Below are 25,505 nucleotides of genomic sequence, written 5' to 3' on the forward strand. Positions count from 1 at the left end.
AAAGAGGGGGGGAGGGGAGGGGGCGAGACAGGGAGGAGGGTCGAGATTTAATACACACTAATGGATAGCGAGCCGGTTGCCTACTCGCACAGGGCGCGTGCAGGCACTGTGTGTGTGTGGGGGTGGGGGGTGTGTGTGTGTGTGTGTGTGTGTGTGTGTGTGTGCGCCTGTTTGTGTGCTGGAGCGTATAGAAATGGATGGGTGAGACTTGGGAGTGCGAGAAGGAGGGAAGGAGGTGGGGATTGGTTGGTTGAGGTCGGCACCGGGATTTCTCCCTCATGAAATAGGTTTTAAACAGGCGGGATTGATTTCTCCTGGGATTTGCTGGACGAGGCGAGGCCAGCCCCCAAACGCCGAGCGCTGCCCGGCCGCCACCCAGCCCAGGTCAAGCCGCCAAGGGGGTTGGAAACGGGGCAACGCCGTGCGAGGGGCTGGCACGGACACACACACACGCACACACACACACGGGGGCCACAGACGCACCTGGACCGCTGGGGCGCGCTGGGGCCGGCTGGGGCTAACCCCCAAGAAGCACGCTTTACCACCACTAACTGTTCAACTTGAAATAAGGCCGCGAGCCCGCGTCCGCGTTGCCACACTGTAAAAGCGCGCTGCGGGTACGCGCCACCACACTGGAGCTCGTATAAACATTTCATACTGCCAGGAGAGAAGAATGTTTCCACACTGCGAATTTCTTTTTTCGTTCATGTTTTCCCTTGCAAAATCTTTCATTTTTCGCACCGTTTTTATTCTTGAAACGCCGTTAGGTTTATTGTACCTGGGTGTATGGGGATCTGTAGTTTGGACTACACTGTGAAAGTTTTAGATTTTTTTTTAAATCGCAAATTAATTTTTTTAAACGTTTTTTCACACTTTTGACAATTTATTGTACTGCTATTTCCTGCGCTTTCCAGTTCACTCCAGAAGACCGCTTCTCTTCATCATTGCCCCTAAAGATGGGAGAGCACACCCTGGAGTGCAAGTCCAGCGCCCATGCAGTCGCAATTAATTCGAGAACGTTTCGTAAAACAAAATAGTGCTGAAAAAAGTGAAAAGTGAAGTACAAATTAAAAGACGCGCACGTGTCTTCAATCTATCTTCCCAGTAGCAAAATATTACAAAAAGACCCCCTTCTTCTTTAAAGAAAAAAACGGGTGGAGGAGTGGGGGAACACTAAATAAACGAAGCAGAAAAAAACGTAAATAAATTAGGAAGTCGTGGCTGGGCAGCGCGGCGCGTCCCGTAGGCTCGGATCTTATGAAATATACCCAACGAAATCCGCAGGCGGAGGCAAGCTTCAAGTCGGGATTGACCGTGCCTCTAGGGAGCAATAAAAGGAGGCAGGGAAGGGAGAGGGAGAGAGAGAGAGGAGAGAGAGAGAGAGAGAGAGAGAGAGAGAGAAAGAGGAGAGAGAGAGGAGAGGAGAGAGCGAGAGAGAGAGAGAGAAAGGGAAGGAGAGGGAGACGAGGACCCGCGTCGGTCAGGTAAACAGATGCTGGCTGACCGAGGTATAAAGGGTTGCAGGGGTGGAGGTAATGTGCCTGCACCCTGTGTGGCGTTGTAATGAGGTGGCTATGCTTTCCACCCCCCCCCCCTCCCCCCAACCACCGCGCAAACGCGCACACACGCACTTGCAAGCTTGCACTCACCCAAACCCACCTTCCCGCATAAGATAAAATCCAAACACTTGCCCCAGCAGTCACGCTCACCCCTCGGGAACTTCAGCCCCAACTATTACCCCCACACCGACCCTCAGGGTAACTCTCACACTCACCGCCCTCAGATATACCTCCCAGAACTACTCCCACTGTAGCATCCACTCACTCCCATTCTCCCACCCACAATCCATCATGCCTGGACTCACCTCCACACTCACTCACTCCAGCTGACTCCTTCACTCACGCCCACATACACACTCTCTCTCTCTCTCTCTCTCTCTCTCTCTCTCTCTCTCTCTCTCTCTCTCTCTCTCTCTCTCTCTCTCTCACACACACACACACACACAGCGACAGGAAACACTGCATCACCCTTTGAGGTGCTCTGTATGGCAACATCCTTTTACTTTTTCACGAAAGGGGGAAGGTGCCTCTGTCTCTGTCGGCTCCGGAGTGCGTCTGCGGGCGGGAGAGAGATGGCCATGGAGCTTCCGTGCTGCATGGAATAGTCGAGCAGGACTTATTCAATGGCTGGTCAGCAGTGCGAACAAAAAACGGGAAGAAAGCGCTAGCCGTGCCAATTTGGCATTGCGGGAAATTTGTCTGAAGAAAAAAAAACACAAAAAACATAGAAGAGAAACAAAAACAAGAAGAAAATGGTGGGGGTGAAATATGAAGGCGGAGGAATATTGCGTGCGAATGATGAATCGAAGCAACACGAAACCCACCGGATTAAGAGGACGAGTCTTATTTGCATCCCCCTTCCCTTTTCGCGCCGATTCACAATGAATTGGCCTCGTCTCGTCTTGCCGGATAAATCAGCCGCGACTTCTCCGAGTGAAAATTTAGCAGTCGAAAATGACGCGCGAAAAAAGGAGGAGTGGCGCATCCGGAATGCACTCCGCACGCGCTGTCGCGCCGCATCCAGCATCGCACCGGGGACGCTGTCGGGACTGCTTCCGTCAGCCTGCACGCAGTGCCACGCACCCGGGCGCGGCGTCTCACAGTGGGCCAGAAGACCGGTGGAGGCGGTCAAAACTCTAAACGCGTTTTGAGCTCCAGAGTCGCTACGGGACTCGAACGGAGCGTGTGACCCCACCAATGGGTTGCTCTCCGCACGAGGAATCCATTGGTGGGGTCACAAGTTTGGTTAGAGTCCTGTTTAGCGACTCTGGAGCTCAAATCGCGTTTGGAGTTTTGGCCGCCTCCACCGGTCTTCTGGCCCACTGTGCGCGTCTCACTCACACCCCTGTCGCGGCGTCTCTGCGTCTCGCTCACACCCCTGTCCGGCCTTTCAATGAATTCTATTTCCAAGTTATGGCACAAAGCAGCGCGCGCGCCGCCGCAACTCAACTTTGAGAGCCCCTCCCCTCTCCTAACGAGGCAGCAAAGGGTAGAGGGGACTGCTGCATTTAGCCAAGAAACACAATATTCGTCCGCAGCCTCGGTCCTCTTTCACGGGTCAGCTACAACTTTGGTCTGCCCCCTTCCCCCGGCAGCCCTTTGAGAGTCTTTTTAAAGGCCCTCGGTGGGGCCCTCGGCGGGGCCCTCGGCGGGGCCCTCGGCGTCCAGGTGGCGTCCTAACCCCAGGACACAATCAGGACATTCTTGGTGCTTTTAATTGGGCCTTATTGTGTGGTCGCATCCTTTTCTCTGCCTTCCTGGCCCGCCAACCTTTATTGCTTTTCGGAAACTGCAGCGAGACCGCAGTATTGGCTCACAAAAAAAAAAAATAAAAAAAATTAAAAGTAATAATTTTTTATTTGTTTTAAAAAAGACAAAGAGATGATGTTCTGAAATGCGGTCTGGTATGTGCTCTAAAAGCTGTAAGGGCCCTCATTAGAATTTTTTTAATTTTTCATTCAAGAACTTGGATTTTTTCTTCGGACAGGGCAGCCAACCTGCGGGCCCGACGCGGGCCTCCCCCTTAATGAATGGCCCGACATTAATCCGGCGAACACTTTCTGATACAAGTTAGTTCGATGCGCCATAATCGTTAAAAGCAAGTACTCCGGGGCGCGACTCTCGCATCCATAACGCCGCCAACTTCAAGTCGGGCCGCCATTTTTGGGGCCGAGTGCGCCGCGCCGCCCGTAACTCAGTTTCTGATCGTCGTGCTCGTCGTCCTGACTGATTGCCGCGACACTGGGCGATAAGGTGGCTTCCCCGTCGGGCAGGCAGGCAGGGCCTTGGTGCAGTCCGCGCTGAGAAATGGCCTAATTTGCCAAGTTTGTGTCTGAAAAATTAAGCGGCCCGGACTTGCACCTGTTTCTGCGGGAAACGCATTAGTCGAGAACGCGCCTCACAGTGGATTAAGACCGGCGCCGCCGGCCGAAACTCTAGACGCGTTTTGGGCTCCAGAGTCGCTGAATGGGACTCGAACCGAACGTGTGACCCCACCAATGGATTCCTCGTTCGGAGAGCAATCCATTGGTGGGGTCACACGTTCGGTTCGAGTCCCATTTAGCGACTCTGGAGCTCAAAACGCGTCCGGGATTTTGGCCGCCTCCACCGGTCTGGCGGCATGGGCCAGCTCAACACCGTGTTGCCGTGTTCCCCGGTACCGCGCCACCGGGATACCGCGTCCGCGTTATTCAGACTTCAACCTGTCATGGGCCAGGAGCAGGAATACGCGCATTTTCTTACGCTCTACAACCCTCCCACACTACTCCTCAGTGTGTGTGTGTGTGTGCGTGTTTGCGCCGGAAGGGTCGTGGTAAGCAACTCATAACTCCCATCACACTGCCCAAATTGTATTACCGTCAAATTTGGCGCGAATCTTGCGCGGCGCCGCAGTGGTGTGGGTGAGGACGAGGCCACACGAGGCCGAGGGGCCGGGGGGTCAACGGCACTGCGACGGCACTGCGAGGTGCATGACGGGCCGGCCGTCCGGACGGGGCGGGACGAGGCGCAGAAGAATGGGGGGTCCACAGACCGGAAGACTGTGAGGCTCTGGATGATGGAGACGCTCTCGGCTCAATCGGCCCGCCGCGCAGCGCAGCCGGACGTGGCACGGCGCGGCCGGCCTTTCGATATCAACTCGCTCCCTTGAGCACTGAGCCCCCCACCCCACTCCGTGATGTCCGCCAGGATGTCGCGCTCCCTCTGGCGGATTTCGTGTTCCCCGAACGCATCCCGGGCAGTCGCGTCGTCGAGGACGCTTGTCGAGGCCCGGCCGTCGAGGACGCCGTCGAGGAGCCGTCGGGACGCCTTGAATCGCGTTCAACGCCGTTAAGGATTTCGCAGGACGCGCGTAGGACGCCGTCGAGTGACGTCGGCAAAATCGCCGCATTTGAATGCGCTCGACGGCCGTCCATGGAACGCCGCGAGGCAACGAAAAAAACCGTGGGGGGAGCCGAGCCGGGGCGGCCAGCGGAGCTCTTTTGGGGACAGCTCCAAAAGCTGCAAAGACCGTTGAACTGAAAAATCTGACGCAGGTAAATGCACGATGGTGCCGGTCAACCAGTTTCGGGTAGACTTCCATAAACGGCTGATTGTGTTTGACTGCGCATTTGTTGTGATCAGGACCTAGGCACTGCTACCTCGCGAGAGGTAGTCCTCGAACAGACTCACCGCTTCGAAACCACGCCCAGTGAGTTGACCACCGCCATTGTTGCCTTCTTCTTTCTCACCTGCACTGCACATTGTGCGCTCGCCTCTCAAAACTTTTACTCTCGCTTAATTTTTTTTTTCACGATTTTATTCTTACTTTGGCAGGGCAAGCGCGCGGTCTATGGAGAGCGGTCGAACATGGATTTAAAGCCTCCCGCGCGTTTAAAAAATTGTTGTTGGCGAAAAGGAATTTGGGTCGGCGCTGTAAACGGGTGCACGACGCGTCCGCAGCTATGTCCTGAAGGGCTCATTAACTTTCAGCACTTCGGGCGCCATCATCCTCCGTCAATCTGCCCGGCGACAACGGCCAAAGTTGGGGATTTATGTCTCATTTAATTTCCAGTTCGATAGCGCGTTCGGTACATGCCATGGAGCCCGAGCAATTAAAAGACGATTTTTTGCAATAAGAGAGAGAGATTGATGGAGCAGGAGTTGAAGCGCGAGTTCGATATGCGAACACCAATCGCCAACCCGCGCGTTTCGGGCTGCCGAGGACGCGTCGAAGGACGCCGTCGAGGACGCCGTCGAGGACGCCGTCGAGGACGCCGTCGTGGACGCCGCCGAGGACGTCCGCGATTACCGTGATAACGGAGCCGTCCGGTGCAGCCAGGCTGACAGACAGTGGCCTGACCGCTTGCCTGTGCACGGCAGTGCTATCGTCTCGTCCCCCTCCCCGCCGCTGGAGCGAGCGCCTGCGGCGCAGGCACTGCCATCGCGCAGGCGACCGTAGACCTTGCCTACCTCTCAGGAGGTCGCCTGCTACTGCACCGCGCCAGCGTGACCACCGCCATTGTTTGCCTTCTTCTTTCTCACCTGCACTGCACATTGTGCGCTCGCCTCTCAAAACTTTTTCTCCCTCGTCGGCTTAATTTTTTTTTCACGTATTTTTATTTTTACTTTGGCAGGGCAAGCGCGCGGTCTATGGAGAGCGGTCGAACAATGGGCATTTAAAAAGCCTCCCGCGCGTTTAAAAAATTTGTTGTTGGTGAAAAGGAATTTGGGTCGGCGCTGTAAACGGGTGCACGACGCGTCCGCGCGCTATTGTCCTGAAGGGCTCATTAACTTTCAGCACTTCGGGCCGCCATAACCTCTCCGTCAATCTGCCCGGCGACAACGGCCAAAGTTGGGGATTTATGTCTCACTTTCTCTCTCATTCAGATAGCGCGTTCGGATCAGAGAGAGAGAGAGAGAGAGAGAGAGAGAGAGAGAGAGAGAGAGAGAGAGAGGACGCGAGTCGCGATATAGGGCAACACCAAGTTCGCGCCACTCCGCGCAAGTTTTCGTGTCTGCGCTGCGATTGTCAACAGGGCCACCAGGATTAGGGGCTGCCGGCCCTGCACCTCGGCTGCCGTTTTTGACGACGCGTCGGGGCGGCGCTCTCTAATTACACGGCGAAGAGTCCTCTGTCTCTCTCGCACTCGCTGCCAGCGACAAGGACAGAGCGACGCGTTACGTAATAAGTGGACCAAGTGAGAGACGTCTCGGTGGAACCGCCGGCCTGCCTCCTGCTGCGAGAGAGAGAGAGAGAGAGAGAGAGAGAGAGAGAGAGAGAGAGAGAGGGAAAATTTCGTTCTAGAAATCAAAACAAACTGAGCATTTTAATGATCCACCTTTTTTCAAGGTATCCCCCTCCTGTTGGTAAGAACATTACATCAACTTTAAAAACCTGACTAATTCCCTTTAAAAGAAAAAAAAACCGGGCCACCAATTTTTTTTTATCTTATTTCCTCCTGTTTCCAAACGACATCACGACCACACTTTACCTTCTTCCCCGTGTCCCTGCGGCCGCGCCGGGCAGGCCGCGCCGGGCGGACGAGGTGAGTAAACTTTTTTGATCTAGGAAATGGGCTTTGCGGGGAAGGGGAAGGGGGAGGGGGGACGATTAGGGACGAGGGGAGCAGTCCCACAGGCACTAGGGAGAAATAGTTGGAGGTATTGAATTGATGTTCAACACGGAAAGTGTTCGCAGTCTCCTGCAGTCACTTGCATCGCCCCTGAGAAGACTTTCTGGTGGTACCCGCCCCAGTCTGTCCGTCTGTCTGTCTGTCTGTCTGTCTGCTTGGCGCGATGGCAGGCTTGTTACCGGCTCCGCTTCCACGCGCCGTTTTCATACCATCTCGCCGCAATTTTTCACTCCGTCCGGCGGAGAATAGAGTAGCAGGGAAACGCGAGTGCTCTCTCCCAGCCGCTCCGCCGCCGCGCTCCGCCCACACGTGCAGCCTGCCACGAGGCTAGACAGCGCCTTGTCGCGACTCGCGGGAACAGATTGCGAGAAAATCTAGTCGACGGTTTTTCGGGAGTTTTTTTTTGTAACAAAAGCGTCCCACTCTATCCTGTTATACCGGTAGCGACACCGTGACTAGTGACTCTAGCGTCGGTCTGTGTGTGTGTGTGTGTGGGGGGGGGGGGGGGGGGCACGGAGGGGCGATGCGTGACTTACCGTGTGACTCACTGTGACACGAGCATTTGCATTTATATTAAGGTCCGTGTCAATCACCTTTCGATGGACTACCCGCTCGCGTCCCTTATCTCCGCGCGACCCTTTCCGATTCTCGTTTTCCGTCCGTGACTCCCTCCTTGGCCCTCTCTCTCTCTCTCTCTCTCCTCTCTCTCTCCTCTCTCTCTCTCCTCTCTCTCTCTCTCTCTCTCTCTCTCTCGTGAAAATTCGGAGCAGGAAGTGTTCGACGACCTTATCACCCCGCGCTCATGTAGGCTCGAAGAGCAACTAGTGCGGGACGACGCGGATTGCGGAACATAAAGACAACGTCGACAATGGGCGACTCAGCAAATTACAACCCAGCAAGACAAAAACAAGAGATTCGCTTTGGACACGTTTTGGAAATGATTGTTTGCCCGCCGCCTCTCTGAGACGGCAACTCTATTTTGGTTGGGTGAGTCCACAGCGCCGGCTGGCACAGTGTGAATTAAAGACGCAGGTGGCAACCTGCGACGGCATCCAGTCGGCAGGGCGTGCCGGGGGGCGTTCCAAGGCGTGCCGAGGCGTTCCAAGGCGAGCCGAGGCGTGCCGGTGCCAGTCACGGGCCGGACAGGTGTTGGGGAAGCGTCTTCTTCACACGCCGTTCCCATCACGGTGCAAATAGCAGAAGGAGAAAAAGGGGCCAGCGGGTAATGATATCGTTTTTAGCTTAGCACGCTCTCGTCCGCCACGGTCCGCCCCTCAGTCCGCCCCTCAGTCCGCCCCCGACAGTGTCGACACGCAGCCGCTGGCAAAAGATTCAGTCTGCCCCCGGTTATTTTCGCCCACTTATGTGGCAACCAAGCGGTCAAAACTCTGGACGCGTTTTGAGCTCCAGAGTCGCTAAACAGGACTCGAACCGAACGTGTGACCCCACCAATCGATTCCTCGTTCGGAGAGCAGTCCATTGGTGGGGTCACACGTTCGGTTCGAGTCCCATTTAGCGACTCAGGAGCTCAAAACGCGTCCGAGGTTTTGACCGCCTCCACCGGTCTTCTGGCCCACTGTGGACTGAAATAAACAGACTCGGAGTTGTCCCGCTCCCCGCTTCTCAACTGGCGAATGTCCCTCCTCTTCTTTGCCCCCCTTCCGTTCCTTTCCATGTCGACGGGCAGCTGTTGCCCTATTGTAGTGTGCATTGGCACCTGCCACTCAGCTGTCTCTAGCCAGCCATATTTCTCATACTTTCTTCTCCAGGCGAGTTGGACTGACTGGAGGCTTCGCGGCCGACGAAGACTCTGCACTGGGCCCTGTGTGTCTCTCTGCCTGTATTCCCTCGTTCGGGGGGTTCGTTTATGGACAGTGACCACAGTCGGATTTATTTTTGTAACAAGGTTAAAATCGGCAACGCGTCCCTTTTTATGAATTACATTTCCCCCCTTCCTCACCCTTCCGCCATGTGCATGCGACTGAGCAAGCGCTGTAAATTTATTTTTTTATTTTTTTTAAGAACTCTGAGAGCAAAGCAGATTGCTCATTTGTGCGGATTTGGTCCGAGGGACTGTGCAGGGACACCCCCCACTCTCCCCAATAAAGCCGGGCCCTTCACATCGGTGACAAGGAGCTCCTAATTTCGAGGTAGCGGGGCGCGAGAGCGGCAAGAGAGCGGCAGAGAGCGCTCAGACTTCACGAGAGTCCCGTGAAGGGCCTGCCTCCACGAGGGCCAGGGCCAGGGCCAGGGCCGGGCCCAGACCGAAGAGAAGTCCGCCGAGCCGAGCCGAGCCAAACCACACACGACAACAAGCTCTCATTTGCGCTACTTCTCCCCTCCGTCGCCGCGTCGCCGCTGCCGGCTAAAATGAGGGAAGGGAGTGTCCGCGGACGGGAGAGGAGATGGATTTTGGTGTCTGCTGGACTCGACCGAGTTTGTCCGTCTGTCTTGACCGAGTCCGTCTGTCTGTCTGTCTGCAGGTGACGGGCATCGTGGGGCGGGCCGACGTGCTGGCGTGTGTCTTCTTCCTGCTGTCCTTCCTGGCGTACCACGAGTAAGTAACCTCCTCCACACAGTGGGCCAGAAGGCCGGTGGAGGCTGTCAAAACTCCAGACGCGTTTTGAGCTTCAGAGTCGCTAAATGGGACTCGAACCGAACGTGTGACCCCACCAATGGATTCCTCGTTCGGAGAGCCATCCATTGGTGGGGTCACACGCTCGGTTCGAGTCCCATTTAGCGACTCTGGAGCTAAAAACACGTATCGGATTTTAGCCGCCTCCACACCGGTCTTCTGGCCCACTGTGCACTCCTCGCAAGGACAGTTCCACTTCCATCCTCAAAAATTGATCACGCCCCCATTGTATATTTTAAAACTTTTTCGCGTTTCGATGAAAAATTCGTCGCGGCGCGTCGTCATCCATCACCGCGGAGGGCAGCGAGACAGAGAGCGAGACACTGGGCGCAGGGCGAGCCTAGGGCGAGCCCGCGGATGACAGAGAAAAAAAGAAGACGGAATAGATTATGTTGATGCCGATGGGTGGCGTCTACCTCGAACGCACCTCGCGCACATCAGGCATTAAATATACGCCATGTCACAGCCACTCCCTCCATCGCACCCCACGTGGGCCCGTGGCGTAATGGTTAAGACCCTTGCCCCCACAACGTCTACATCAGCGGTTCGAATACCCGCCCGTCCCATTTTCCCTTTTCTAGATTTTCTTTTTGGATTTGTTTGGGCGTGTAGCCCTTGCCGCGCAGCCCGTGCGGTGTTGTCGGGTGACTGCAGGGCTGTCCACAAGAACCCATTATCAACTCTGTCAAAGTAATCCAAAGTGCACGGGACTGGCCCGATGAAGCCGGGCTGCCCCTCCCCCCACCCACGTCGCCCCGCCCCGCCCCGCCCGGCTCGGGTGACTTGGTTTTGGCCTACACTCGCCAAACTTGGTGTGATTTCCGGCCTCGGAGCCAACACGACGAAAACGCGAGCCGCTGCCGGTGGGACGCGAACCCGCTCCAGAGTCGCTAGATAGGACTCGAGCCGAACGTGTGACCCCACCAATGGATTGCTCTCCGAACGAGGAATCCATTGGTGGGGTCACACGTTCGGCTCGAGTCCTGTTTAGCGACTCTGGAGCTCAAAACGCGTCCGGGGTTTTGCCCCCTCCACCGGTCTTCTGGCCCACTGTGCGGCCCCGTCAAAGCCCCCGAAATGACGCACTCATGCCGCCTTTCAAACGGAGCTTGATCACTTCTTGGTCCCCCTCCTCAAAAGGGGGCCGTGCCTTGCCGTGCCTTGCCTTGCCTTCCCGGCGTGTCGGCGTGCCGGGGCGGTAAGTTTCGCGGCAACTTCCAGTGATCTAGTGTGGTGCCGTCGCGGACCTGATGGACGACAGCCAGGCCAGATTGGGCTCTTCCCGGCTCGGCCCGGCTCTGACCCAGGCCGCCGTGATGACCCGCTTCTACAACTTTGATGCTGATTTTCCAGTCAACGGGGTGCGAGATAAGGGACCGGCCCCAAACGACCTGACTGCATCAAGGCGCCGCCTCGTTGCAATCACAGTGGCGCAACGAGTACAATCAGCTGGGCGGAAATGAGAACAACACGTCAAGTTTCAGGAATTAAAGAAATGTAAAAACGCGTATCACAAGAATTATTTTTTTTTTGTCTAAACTGTGCTGAAAAATGCAGTGTTTTTTCGTTAAAATCATTGATACAGAAACACATTAATTTTTTTACACTGTGCTAGAAACGAAAGGTTTTACATAAAAATCGTGAAAAAAGCAAAGACTGTACATTATTTCCTGTTTATCTTTTTTTAATCTTTTTTTTTTCAAAGTGTGCTAACGCTTGTTCCGCAGCCCCGGGTTCGGCGGGCGCATCGGCTCGTCCGTGCTGCTGGCCGGGCTGTCCATGCTGGCCAAGGAGACGGGGGTGACGGTGCTGGGCGTGAACCTGCTGCTGGACGTGTACCGGTCCTGGGGCTCGCTGCGGCGCGCCATCCGGGACGCGCGCTGGAACGAGGAGGCCGCGCTCTTCTCGCGCCGCGCCGCCAAGATCGTCATGTCGGTGAGTACACATTGGCCAAAAAAAGCGTTTTGAGCTCCAGATTCGCTAAGCGGGACTCGAACCGAACGTGTGACCCCACCAATGGATTCCTCGTTCGGAGAGCAATCCATTGGTGGGGTCACACGTCCGAAACCGTCCGCGCGGGAGGGAATTCCCAGAGACAAATGAATTCGATTTTGCCGCCAAACGTCGCCTTCGTCGGGGGCAATTTGAAGGAGGGGGCGCCTGGGACTGCCACAGAGAGAGAGAGAGAGAGAGAGAGAGAGAGAGAGAGAGAGAGAGAGAGAGAGAGAGAGAGAGAGAGAGAGAGAGAGAGAGAGGAATACTTCAGGGCGACTTGTTTATGTTGCAATACGACCCCTGCGTCGCGTGCGTCGCGGTCCACATCCGTCATTCGGAAACCAATACAAAGGCGGTGAGGAAGAGCCCTTGCAGTGGCGCGGTCGGGGCGAGGGCCGCGGGGACAGCTTGGACAGCCCGGAAGGTGTGGCGGAGGTGAGCGAAGGGGGAAGAAGGAGGAAAGTTGAACAACGCCGCGGTTTTACCTCCGCCCTCTCTCCCGTTTTGCAAAATGATTGATTCGATGCCGCCGGAGCTACTGACTCTTCATGCCGCGCCTTGACAAAGGCGCTGATGCCGGCGGAACGTTTTCGCAACAAGGCCGTGGTGGTGGCGGTGTCCCCTTTGATTCGAATCGCGCCGCCGGTGTCAGAAAACAAGTTATTTCAAACCGAACGACGGTGTCTTCATCGTTTTCTTTTTTTTTTCACGCGTCCCGCCTACTACCGAATGCATTGGAAACACATATCTGAATGTGAATCTGGTGGCCGTTCTCTCTCTTGCCTGTGTGTGTGTGTGTGTGGTGTGTGTGTGTGTGTGTGTGTGTGTGTGTGTGTGTGTGTGTGTGTGTGTGTGTGTGTGTGTGTGAACCCCTCGTTACTACGCGCTGAGAAACGAAACCGCGATGGGACTGGCGGACTGGAAAATTGCAGCCCGCTGCCATCCAAACGGGTGCGACTCGTCCGTGCCGTGCCGTGCCGTGCCGTCCTGAGCCATGGCCTGGCCGGGGGAACGGGGCTTATGAGGCTTATCCCGCGATTGCCAAAATTTGGATCGCGCGAACGCTCCCGCCTCGTGCTGAAGTGTTCGACGAGTTTTGTATTTTTAAAACGGTCAATGGACCAGAATGTGGCAAAGTCAGACCTGGAAAAAAATGAGCCGGCAATGACCGTGTAGTATTGCAACAACGGCATTCTTCATTCATCCTTTCATTTTCGTTGTTTTGGTGCTTCCCGAAATTCTTCCTACCGGATTGCGGAAACTTTTTTTTCCAATCGGGTGGAGGTTCGCACGCTTGTTGCTCTCCGGACGAGGCCTCCTTTCACCCCAGTGAATCAAGCTCAAGCATTGGCGCACTCGGCTCGGCTCGGCTCGGCTCGGCTCGGCTCGGCTCGGCTCTCGGCTCGGCTCGGCTCGGCTCGGCCCCCTTTGCTTGGTCAAATGGATGAGGGGATTGATGCTGATATACATACGCACGGCCGCAGAGGAATTGTGACTCCCACACTGTGCGATGGGAAGGCGAAGAAAAGGAGGAGACAAGAAGCGAGGGTTGCACAGTGGGCCAGAAGACCGGTGGAGGCGGCCAAAACTCTTGACGCGTTTTGAGCTGCAGAGTCGCTTAATGGGACTCAACCCAACGTGTGACCTCACCAATGGATTCCTCGTTCGGAGAGCAATCCATTGGTGGGGTCACACGTTCGGTTCGAGTCCCGGTTAGCGACTCTGGAGCTCGAAACGCGTCTGGAGTTTTGGCCGGCTCCACCGGTCTTCTGGCCCACTGTGGGGTGCAGGCCGGCACGCAGAGGGAGATAAGGTGAGCGAGTGAGATGGATTGGCGGGCGAATGAGTTGGACGGCGAGGAATGTGTTACACGGATGCGAATGGCGGGGCACTCGTTCAGCGAAGCAACGTTACGGGAAAAGAAAAACGGCGAAAAAAAGACCAAGTCTCTAAAACCGGCCGACACAAAAGGCCCCTCTCGTGATGATGCCGACGAAATTCTTCATTGAAACTACTCCAGTTTGGTTCACCGGGTGCCAACAGGAAAATCCCTGGCAGCATATTGCTTTCCTAGAACATTGAAAAAGTCGGAAAAAACGTTGTCTCGCTGCACGTACACTGCGTACCCGTTTCTGGCGAGTTGCTCGCGACGCGTCGTCTGCTTCCCACGCGGACCCCGCAGGCTTTCATATGGAAATGGCCGCCCTTCCCAGGACGTCCAGCCGGAACGGACAAACAGCTACAAGCAAGGGAAACTGTTTTAACGGCGGGGACGTTTTCCGGGTCGCAGGGCAAGCCTTTGTCGTGTGTATGTAGTGTGTGTGTGTGTGTGTCTGTGTGTGTGTGTGTGTGCGCGCGCGGAGGCCTTCCTTTGTGCTTGCCGCCTCCTTCCAGTAGGTCAAGCTCAAGGACAGTTCCCTCGTGTTTACTCGGTGGCCCTGCCAAGGCCCTGCCCACCTCACAGTGGATTTGCCAGAGGACCGGTGGAGGCGGTCATAATCCCGGACGCGTTTTGAGCCCCGGAGTCGCTAAATGGGGCTCGAACCGAGCCTGTGACCCCACCAATGGATTGCTCTCCGAACGAGGAATCCATTGCTGGGGTCGCTCGTTTGGTTCGAGTTCTGTTTATCGACTCTGGAGCTCAAAACGCGTCCGGGATTTTGACCACCTCCACCTGCCTTCTGGTCCACTGCGCACCTCTGGGTCACACCGCGCAATGCTTTCGCGTCTTTTCGGATACTGTGTGGTGCGCCGCCTGCCCCTGCTTCCACTTTTCCGCTCTTGCCCGTGGCATGGCTACTGTTTGATGTTTGTAATGACCTAAAAAAAAGACGACAAAATAAAGCGATTGACGGCAACACCTCGGCGTCCGTCGTCGTTTGGACAAACAACCTCAGCCACACTCGAAAAAGCTTTCATTTTTCTCGGTAATTTTTCCTGTTTCCGGCCTTTATAATGGCAGGAACATTTTTCCGTATTTTTTTATGAGTTTGTGGTTTTGTGAAGTGTGCCGTGTGTAGGAAGTTGGCTGACTGACAGAACAGACCGACAGACAGACGAAAAGGCAGTTTAGCGGCGGAATGCACTGCAGGTGTGCGAGTTAATGCATAGTCGAATCTACCAAACTTTTCCGCGCTGCGCAGTCGCTGATGCATGTATAGATGGGCGTGTCCACTTCACGGCCCAACTCAGTTCGCGCACTTTCGCACAGCTTGCGTTACGTGGAGGAAAACGGGCTAATATCCTGAAAAAAAAAGAGATTTTGGAAACGAAATTTGCGGATGGAAAATTTGGAGAGAGACGTAACTCGTTTTGTTTTGTGTTGCAGCTGAGCGTGCTCGTGGTGTTCCGGATCGCCCTGCTACAGGGCAGCATGCCCAAATTCTCGCAACAGGATAACCCAGCGGCATTCCACCCCTGCCCGCAAGTGCGGTGAGTACAAACAAAAACACCCCTCCTCTTGTTGTTGTCCTTCTTCTTCTCGTCCTTGGCGTCCCCCTCCTCCGCGTCACGTAGGGCTATTCCGCTCACGTGCGTCAAACACGCACTGCAGCGTGCTATGCGACTTTCCCGCCAGAGAGTGACGTGTGTTAAATAAGAGAGCAGAAAGCCTTTTCCGAATTCTCTGTGAGGCGCGGCGGCGCGGCAGTGTCGCTACGCCCTGCAGCCCTGCAGCCCTGCAGCGCCCAGGGGGGCTCGCTGAGACGGCGATACCCGACGCACAGTGGGTCAGAAGACCGGTGGAGGCGGCCAAAACTCTAGACGCGTTTTGAGCTCCAGAGTCGCTAAACAGGAGTCGAACCGAACGTGTGACCCCACCAATGGATTCCTCGTTCGAAGAGCAATCCGTTGGTGGGGTCACACGTTCGGTTCGAGTCCCATTTAGCGACTTTGAAGCTCAAAACGCGTCCAGGCTTACAAAAAAAGTAGGACCTGGGTTCTAGTTTTCAGTTGGCCGTGCGGCCTTTTTTTTCGGCGATCGCAACGCCAGCCGCAACAAAATAAATTCAGAAAATCCCCCCCTTTTTCCCCGGACAAAAAAGGGGGAAAATAAAGTATAAAAATAAAGCATGAAAGGAAAGAAGAGGCACGCGTGTGGCCTATGGCCAGCCCCGGCCAGCCCCATGGCTAGCCCCATGGCCGGGCAGCTAAAGCTGAAAAGAAAAAGCAACGGACGTCCTCCTCGCCTCTCCTCGGCCCTTTCACCGGGTTTTCACCTTGAGGCGCACTTTGGACGGGATCCCGCACCGCCGGACTGCGTGCGGCGCGGTGCGGCGCGGTGCGGCGTCGCCTCCCCGGGCACCCCCCCCCCCCCCCCTCCGCACGCACAGCCTTGGTGCCGTAAATACGTGACCGGTATGTGCAATACGTAATTACGTGTACCGAGCGTACGGGACGCATGTGGGAAGAGGAGGGGTGGCGGACGGGCGGACGGACAGACAGGCAGACAGACAGACCGACTCGCTGGAAGAAAGCCCGTGCTGAATAACGTTGTGCTTGAGCCAGACGCATGGGAATTTGGTGAAGTTGGTCGCGAAGGCGGCACAGTGGGTCAGAAGACCGGAGGAGGCAGACAAAATCCCGGACGCGTTTCGAGCTCCAGAGTCGCTAAATGGGACTCGAACCGAACGAGTGACCCCACCAATGGATTGCTCTCCGAACGAGGAATCCATTGGTGGGGTCACACGGTCGGTTTGAGTCCCATCTAGCGACTCTGGAGCTCAAAACGCGTCTAGGATTTTGACTGTCTCCACCGGTCTTCTAGCCCACTGTGGGTGAGTGCGAACTGGGAGAGCAGCCTGCGGCCGTTTTTCGGCGCGTGTCTCTCGCGCAGGGCGACATCGTTACATTCCGACATTGGAAGTTGGCGATTTTTGTTTCCGCCCGTGGAGAGGGAGGCTGGGACCGCGGAAACTGTGACGACGGCCACTTCACTGTACGACTCTGCCTCTCTGCCAGTGCAGTGGAAGCAGGCAGGGCTGCGGGGGCTTCGGTTGCTTTACCTGCCGCGCACAAAGGGATCGAATGCTGCTTCTCGCTGACTTTCTGTCCGTCTGTCTGTCTGTCCGTCCGTCCTCCTGTCAGTCCGTCTTTGAATGAAGATCAAGTGGGAGCCGGCGGGAATGAGATTCGACAAGTGGTGCATCTGTCCGTCTCCGTCTCTCTCTGCCGCCCCTACGGCACGCCGCGTGAGTGCGAGAGAGACGGCGCGTCTTTCAGGCTTCAGACTGGCAGGCTGGCCGACCGAGGCTGGCCGGCCAATAGACTCGCCTTGTTTGCACTGACCAAACGGCTGCAGAATCGCCAACAGCCACAAGGATGCAAAAGTGAAAACAGAGAAGCAGAAGGCGAAATAAGCTGGAAGAACCCAACCCGCGCCTCGAGAGAAAAACAATTATTTGTTTCAACTTTTTCATTTTCAATTTCCCAAATGATTTTATCTGTATTTTTTTTTAATTCTGTAATAAAGCTTTTTTTGGGAGGGTGTTATGTGTTCACAGTACATTGCGTGCCGTGTGTCGCCTTCCATCTTCCCCGTCTTTAGCCGCCTCCACCGGTCTTCTGACCCACTGTGTGCCGAGTCCGTCCAAATTATCGTTCTGCACTTCGTGACGACCTAGCCACCAATCAGCAAACGGCCGCCCCGCCGCGCCCCGCCCCGCCCCGCCCCGCCCTGACAACACCAAATGATGCACTCCACTCCCCGACAGCGTGACGGCGTGGTACACCCTCGGCACAGCCCGGCCACTGCCCATGGGGCGGCCAAAGGGGGGGGGGGGGCCTGCTGCTGCAGCCCCAAAGCGGCCACCAGTGCGCCACCAGTGTGCCACCCAGGGCACTGCAACTCCCTGGCCTCGTGTTATGCGGTCGGGGTTGGTTGAGTCTGGTCATGGCCTGCAACGCGCACACACACACACACTCGAGGGCACTGCAGTCATAACGTTGGTCATTCTGGCCTGCCCACAGCCCTCTAGGAACGCCCCGTACTCGAGCTCGAGAGCGTCCGGCCTAACTAACTCACACGCCTCTTTGTGTGTGTGTGTGTGTGTGGTGTGTGTGTGTGTGTGTGTGTGTGTGTGTGTAGCCAAACGCGAGTCTGTAGACTCATCTAACGCCTAGAGGCGTTCACACTGCGCCCACTGAATTTTTGATACTGCCTGCCAGCCTCGTCGGCCCGGCCTGTCGGACGCCGGACGGACGGACGGACGGACGGACGCTGAGCTAACGTCTCTGAGACTCGGAGAGCGGCATTCTGTCCGTTTGGTGGGTAATTCGTTTCGGACAAACTTGCCTGGGCCTGTGTTCCAGGTGTGTGCCTTGTTAAGTGGGGTTAGGAACGCGTCCACGGCGGCGTGTAGGCCCACACGGCGCCCACATCAAAAGAGTCGCGGTGGCTCGCCCACACCCACCGCCCTCTATCATTCCCCACCGGCCGCTGCGTTAAATGTCACCAACCTCTTGCCACGCTTTTCGAAATGATTTTTCCCCCGCATTTTCTTGCTTCTATACTTCTTTGTTCGGCGAAACTTCCACCATGAATGGCCTTTCGGGCGGGCGGGCGGTCCTCGCAGTGGTCGAGTCACTCCCCACCCCCACCCGCGTCACGGCGGCCAGGGCGGTCACGGCCCGCTGGAAACAAATGAAAGTCGTCATGGAATCGTTATTCCGTACGTGGTGCCCACACTGGCAGCGGAGAAAAATGGCGCGAAAAGCTTGCGGTGCGTGAAGGCGGGCCGGCACAGTGGGCCAGAAGACCGGTGGAGGTGGCTGAAACTCTAGACCCGTTTTGAGCTCCAGAGTCGCTGAACAGGACTCGAACCGAACGTGTGACGCCACCAATGGATTCCTCGTTCGGAGAGCAATCCACTGGTGGGGTCACACGTTCGGTTCGAGTCCCATTTAGCGACTCTGGAGCTCAAAACGCGTCTGAGTTTCAGCCACCGCCACCGGTCTTCTGGCCCACTGTGGCGGGGCGGGGTTGCGTGGTCAAGTGGCGGCCTATTCAACACCAGCTGTCATAGCGCATTGGCCGCCACACCGCTAAGGAAGCGAACGGTAGTCACGGGCTTTATCGAGGCCACATTTCACGTCGCAGTGTCCGTGCCCAACGACTCGTGGCACTGCCCACGGACAGACAGACAGACAGACAGACAGACCAGCAATGTGGGCAAACCGAAGCAACAGTGATCAGTTACTGAAGAGCACTCGGTGGGTCTTTGCATTTTTCCTTGTACACTTGGAGGAAAATTGGTACAGAGATTCTTGTTTTTTTGTTTGTTGATTTTTTTTGTCAGTGTGTCGCAACGGCAGAGACGCACCTTTCGCCCTGGAAGGCGGCTGCCTATGGCGCTGCCTGGGGCTGCCTGGGGTTGCCTGGGGCCATCAAAGGCCACCGGATGTCAAACGAAAAGATGAGTTGCGGCGGGTCGGGACCGCTGCCGATGAAAACACTTGCCAGTGTGTGTGTGTGTGTGTGTGTGTGTGGTGTGTGTGTGTGTGTGTGCGTGTGCGCGCGCGCGGGCGTGCACGCGTGTGTGTGTTTGTAAGGGGGAGGTGACCGTGTTTGTAAAGGATGATGGCACGGAGAAAGAGGAGGCTGCAGTAGATTTTTACGATGTTGAGAAATGATCTATCGGCGACATGGTGAGTGTGCGTGTGTGCGTGTCCTCGCCACAAAACTTTCGCCGCCATTCCCTCTGATAGAAGCATAGAAACAGTCCACCCTGCGTGCGTGCGTGTGTGTGTGCGTGAGTCTGTGTGACACGGCTCTCGGTGTGTGAGTGTCAACCCGGCCGTTTGCGCGTGCTTGCACCTTTGGGTACATCAGTCATGTCGCGGGATTTCCTCGGCCACGTCGGCGAGGCCGTCAAGGACGTCAAGGACGTCTGCGTGCCTGGGGCCGCCGCCCGCGCCGCAGCACGCCATGCCCCACCTGCTCCAGGCTCCTCTCGGGAGGCTCTCTTACACAGTGGGCCAGAAGGCCGGTGGGGCGGCCGCAACTCCAGAAGCGTTTTGAGCTCCAGAGTCGCTAAATGGGGCTCGAACCGAACGTGTGACCCCACCAATGGATTCCTCGTTCGCAGAGCAATCCATTCAGCGACTCTGGAGCTCAAAACGCGTCCGGGATTTTGACCACCCCCACCGGTCTTAGCATTTAGGGTGTATTACTTTTCAAACAGGTCTTTGCAAGTGCTCTACTTTACAAGCGGCCCCCCTCCAGCCGGCTTCCATCCCTCCTCCTCCCCTTTCCTCCTCCCTCTTCTCCTCCCCCCTCCCCGCAGCCCATTGCGACCCAATCGTCCAATCTACTGTTGCGATAGACATTGCCGGGCTGTTAGCCCTTATCACTGCGATAGCGGTGCTAGCGGTGTGGTGGCGCTTCACGCTCGCTTCACGCCGCCGTGGCGTGGCGCGGCGCGCCGCACAGTGGGCCAGACGACCGGCGGAGGCGGCCAAAACTCTAGACGCGTTTTGAGCTCCAGAGTCGCTAAACGGGACTCGAATCGAACGAGTGACCCCACCAATGGATTGCTCTCCGAACGAGGAATCCATTAGTGGGGTCACACGTTCGGTTCGAGTCCCGTTTAGCGACTCTGGAGCTCAAAACGCGTCGAGAGCTTTGGCCGCCTCCACCGGTCTTCTGGCCCACTGTGTGGCGCGGCGTCACTCCTCCCCTTGCCGACAGAGGGCGCGCGGCGCGCGGCACACGCTGACCGGCCAAATCTCGTGATTGTATCCCCGCGGAATTGCTTTCAAAGTGTCGAGGCATTAAATTAATTCATTTGCAGATTAAAGCGCAGGTGCGCGGGCTTCTATTTCCCGGGATCCTTTCCCTCTCCCTCTCTCTCTCTCTCTCTCTCTCTCTCTCTCTCTCTCTCTCTCTCTCTCTCTCTCTCTCTCTCTCTCTCTCTCTCTCTCTCTCTCTCTCTGAGTGTGTGTGTCCCGAGTGGCCGCCATGGAAAGCACAGCGGGTTTTGATAAACGCTGGGTACTCACAATAAACATTGTGTGGCTCGTGGTGGAATGAAAAAAGGTGTGTGTGTGTGTGTGTGTGTGTGTGTGTGTGTGTGTGTGTGAGCGTGTGTGTGAGTGAGCGGGGGCGGGTCGGTGGGTAGGTGTGCCACAAAAATAAGTTTTGGGTTCCACCCGGAAAATTGGGTCAGCTTGCGACCACGGCGTTGTGTTTACCTACACCCCCCTTCCTCTGCGCGCGTATGCGCCTAGGCGCCTCCAATGTATATGTATGATGTATTCGTGTTCGTGTGTGTGTGTGTGTGAGCAAGTGTGTATATGTATTGTTGTATGTGTGTGTGTGTCTAGACCACGTGTGTCGACTCGTGTTCGTTTGTGTACGTATGAACACGTGTGTGTATGCGCGCGCGCGCGTGTCATCGCCGCCTCTGATATGCGTTCTGCTCAGGTGGTGCCACGAAACAAACATTCGCATAAATCTGCACACATGAGGCTCTATGCAAATGAGACGGAACTTTAACTTCCACCACGTCGCGTCGCCTTTTCCCCCGGCTCTGTTTTGTTGATCTCTCTTTAGTCACAATCTCTGTGCATATTTACGTGTATAGGGGATGAGAGACTCCTGCAGATTTAGAGAGACAGGGGCGGGGGCATAACAATACGGAGACCCGGGCACTATCAGCCATGCCATGCGCCCGGTCCTCGCCGTTCCGCCTCTGGCGTCTGGGCGGGCGGACGGACAGACAGACAGACAGACAGACAGACAGACAGACCGGCAGGCTGGGCAGACGGACGCACGGGGATCTTCTGCGACACAAACCCTCCCCGACAAGACAAGTCCCCCACATGGATCGCCATGGGACGCGCGCAAGGGACGAGAAAAAAAGAAGATGGGGGAAAAAAAGGGAAGCGGACCACACCGGAAGTTAAATCATTCTGACTCGCCTTCGAATGGTGGCGATGCAGACACCTCGACGGACAAGCGGACAGACAGACGGACAGACAGACAGACAGACAGACAGACAGACAGACAGACAGACAGACAGACAGACAGACAGACAGACAGACAGACAGACAGACAGACTCTCGGGCAGCCAGCAAGTCGCAAGCCCACGGGGGGCCAACAGATGCAACAGAGAGACGCGCCCGGCAGGTAGGCAACTTTTCGCTCCGCTGCTCCACGGGCCTGCCTACCCTTGGGTTGACAGGCGCTTCAGGACGCTCCCTGTGGTTCGACGGATAAATTCGGGAGTTGACTGCAGTGCAAGTCGGTTTGTGGTGCAGGAGGGCGAATCTGCTCGACAAACACTCTCTCTTTCCCCCTCTCTCACTTCAAGCCGTCATTCCATCCGCCTTTGTATGCTGATCAATGCGAGCCTCGAGAACAGTGTCACCTCCCTGTCACCTCTCCGTCTGGGAGCGCGCTTTGGTCGAGTCGGCGGTTCGGGGTTCGACTCCCGGCGAGGCCATTTGCACCTGTGCCAACAGAGTAGGGCTGACCAATCGAATTGCTTTCTTCGCTCTCAAACAATCCCAACTCTGAGGGACCCATTCCGGGCGGGAGTATGCCCTAAACGGCGTCCGGGGGAAGAGCTGCAGAAGGGGCTGAAGTTGCCCTCAAGTTGCTCAAGTTTCAATTAAAGGGGGCGGTCTGCCTGAGAGCCCGGGCCTCGGCCTGGCCGGCCTGGACGCCATACCTGGCCGAAACTCGGCAAACCACCAAAGTGATATAAAAAGGAGGGAACAATTGGAGCCAGTGTAGTGCCAAAGCCGTCGCCAAGTTGCGGGGGAGGGAGAGGGAACAGGCTCGGGCTCGAAATACCAATACCCCGCGCCAAAAGTCGCTAGGCGAGGGGGTATTGCCGCCTCAACGTGGGCCAGAAGCCTGGGGGCCTGGCCTGTGCTTTCCCCCGGAAAAGCCAGTGTAGTCGGGACGTCTTGGTAATTGCGTTCCGGTGTTGATTCGCGATTCCGAGATTTTATTAAGTGCCGCCGGAACTCCGGAAACAGGTCGCTGGAGCCCCTTGACGATTGGACGCCAGCGGTGCAGTGCTTCTCTGTCTCTCTCGCACTCGCGGGCCGCGGCGGGCGGTCCGGTCAAACACTGCGTCCCTCTCCAGCGCGGCTCCAGGCAGTGCAGGCTCCAGCAGCCCGGACCTAATTATCAGCCAGGTCGATACAAAGACGGGACAAAAACCGGAGCCTCTTCAAACAGAAGCGATTGCGGGCCCAAAGGCCCAAAGGCCCAGAGGCCCGGCCGAGCGCTGAAGTGGGTTCCTGGTCCTCATCGCCGCTTGGAGTAGCCATCACCACAATCCAGACGCCGCACCGGTCTTCTGGCCCACTGTGCGCTGTCGGCCTGGCTGCACTTCGTGTCGCCCACTCGCTCTGCAAACGGAGGCGCCGCCCGAAAACGATAAATAATTTAAAGTGCGATTTGACGGAGCCAAGTGCGGTGATGTACGAGGGCGCGGCCGGCACGGCGCTGCCTGGATACAGGCGCTTTGTTTATTCACAGAAAAGGGATATGCACTGCGATGTCGAACCAGCGCGCCGCCAGAGAGTTTGCACAGTGTGCGTGCGTGTGTGTGTTTGTGTCTGTCTGTCTGTGCGGATTGAGCTCGCAAGCCGTTCAGTAAATTATGCGTTTCGGGAAATTTTGTTTGAGATAAACAAGGGACGATTACAAATGCTCGCGCTGCTTACGTAATCCTATTATTGTGACGCGAAGGAAAGCACCGGGCGGGGAGAGTGGGAGGAGGGGGGGGGGCAATAGGTTTGAAGTTAGGCGGGCAGAATCAAGAGGGTCGCTCCTCTGTAGAAATGGCTCATTTAACTTCATTCAATTTTTAGTAATTTTTTGTTGAAGTGTTTTTTTTTTCAATCTTTAGTTTTTGGTTCCTGTATTTACTCCAGTAGTTCCTCCATTTACTCCAGTTCCTCCAGTTCCCCCGCTGTGTTGCCCCGCCTTGTTCTGTTTTATGGAGTGGACGCATTTCACAGGTCAGTTGCTCCAACTTCTCCTGTGTGCGTTATGAAAATGCATATTTTATGGCTGTCAAATCTCAGCGAATAACTCTCCACTGCTGCGCTCTGGCGGCGGGGCAGGGTGCGGCGGGGCGCGGCGGGGCGCGGCGGGGCGCGGCGGTACGCAAAGTTTACACTTGTCGCTACCCCCACCACCGCTGGCACCGCGCCCCACCGCGTCGCCGCCGAGACAGGTTTAAGCAAACAAAAGTTACGTCTTTTCTCGTTGGCGCCAAACTTTGAAATTAATGTTGGTCTTCCTACAATGTAGGGGCTTGGGAGAGCGACAGGTGTGTGATGCTGCATCGATGGAAAGAAACGGTTTGGCGGGCTGGGTTTTGAACCCGCGACCCTCTGCTTGCAGGCTTCTCACGTTCTGCTACCTGGCGGCGCTCAACTGCTGGCTGCTGCTGTGTCCCACCACACTGTCGCACGACTGGCAGTTCGGGTCCGTGCCGCTGGTCACCTCGCTGGCAGACTGCAGGAACCTCGCCACCTGCGCGCTGTTCGGCGTGGGCCTCCTCGTCGCCTACCGCTGCTTCGTAGACTTAGAGGTGAGTCCGGCCGCCCCCTTCCAAGAGTCCCGTTGATTATTGGGAAATATTGGGGATTATTTGAGCGCCGACCTCGGAAAGCTGTAAAAGTGTCGGAAATTCAATATTGGTGACTTTGGGCAGCCACTGCATCAAATTTAGTCGCGGTCATAGGCCTTCCTCGATGCCTTACTATTCTGCAGACCCTATTCTTTCATGCCCCGCCTCGGGAAGGCTTTGACCGCTGATAGTTTGGGAGCAGTGGTCTCGCAAAAATGGTCAAAAAGTGAATGAATTTCAGAAAATCACCGTTTTTGCTGACTTTGAGCGGTCACTGCATCCAATTTAGTTGCGGTCAAAGGCCTCCCTCGACGCCTTACTATTCTGAAGACCCTACTCTTTCATGCCCCGCCTCGGGAAGGCTTTGACCGCTGATAGTTTGGGAGCAGTGGTCTCGCAAAAATGGTCAAAAAGTGAATGAATTTCAGAAAATCACCGTTTTTGCTGACTTTGAGCGGTCACTGCATCCAATTTAGTTGCGGTCAAAGGCCTCCCTCGACGCCTTACTATTCTGAAGACCCTACTCTTTCATGCCCCGCCTCGGGTAGGCTTTGACCGCTGATAGTTTGGGAGCAGTGGTCTCGCAAAAATGGTCAAAAGTGATTGAATCCCCGAAAGTATGATTGTTCATTGGATCCACTGCTTGCAGATCCAGAGGCACCCCCCGCTGGTGCTGGGCCTGCTGTTCCTCTGCGTGCCGTTCCTGCCCGCCTCCAACCTGGTCGTCACGGTGGGCTTCGTGATAGCGGAGCGGGTGCTGTACATCCCCAGGTGAGGTCCGCGCCATCAGAGTGCTGCCCCCCGAAGTGGCTCGCGCTGACAGTGTGTCTGCCCGCAGCCTGGGCATGGTGCTGCTGGTGGTGTACGGGCTGCAGCTGCTGTGGCACGCCGTGCTGGTGCGGCAGCGCACGCTGCTCCTCGTCGCCGCCATGCTCGTCCTCGGCTCCTTCTGCCTCCGGACCGTGGCGCGCAACAAGGACTGGACCTCGAGGGAGACCCTCGCCCTGTGAGTACACCTTCATACGTATTTGCGCAAACGGCGCACGCACACGAGGCGGGCCGAAGCCTGAGCGACGGCCCACAGTGGGCCAGAAGACCGGCGCAGGCGGAC

The 25,505-nt window shown here is 56.2% G+C and overlaps 1 protein-coding gene across 1 annotated transcript in view; it reads left to right on the forward strand.

Annotated features, from left to right (window-relative positions):
* Positions 1–25,505, forward strand: part of LOC117648439 (protein O-mannosyl-transferase TMTC1-like) — a 41,939-nt gene that overhangs the window by 9,218 nt on the left and 7,216 nt on the right. The window contains exons 2-7 of the mRNA XM_034390944.1: positions 9,655–9,728; positions 11,534–11,741; positions 15,130–15,233; positions 24,166–24,355; positions 25,044–25,165; positions 25,233–25,400. Of these exons, the coding sequence (XP_034246835.1) occupies positions 9,655–9,728; positions 11,534–11,741; positions 15,130–15,233; positions 24,166–24,355; positions 25,044–25,165; positions 25,233–25,400 (866 nt within the window). The remainder of the gene's footprint in view (positions 1–9,654; positions 9,729–11,533; positions 11,742–15,129; positions 15,234–24,165; positions 24,356–25,043; positions 25,166–25,232; positions 25,401–25,505) is intronic.

This window comes from Thrips palmi, unplaced genomic scaffold (assembly GCF_012932325.1).
Source record: "Thrips palmi isolate BJ-2018 unplaced genomic scaffold, TpBJ-2018v1 HiC_scaffold_3, whole genome shotgun sequence".
Classification (NCBI taxonomy): domain Eukaryota; kingdom Metazoa; phylum Arthropoda; class Insecta; order Thysanoptera; family Thripidae; genus Thrips; species Thrips palmi.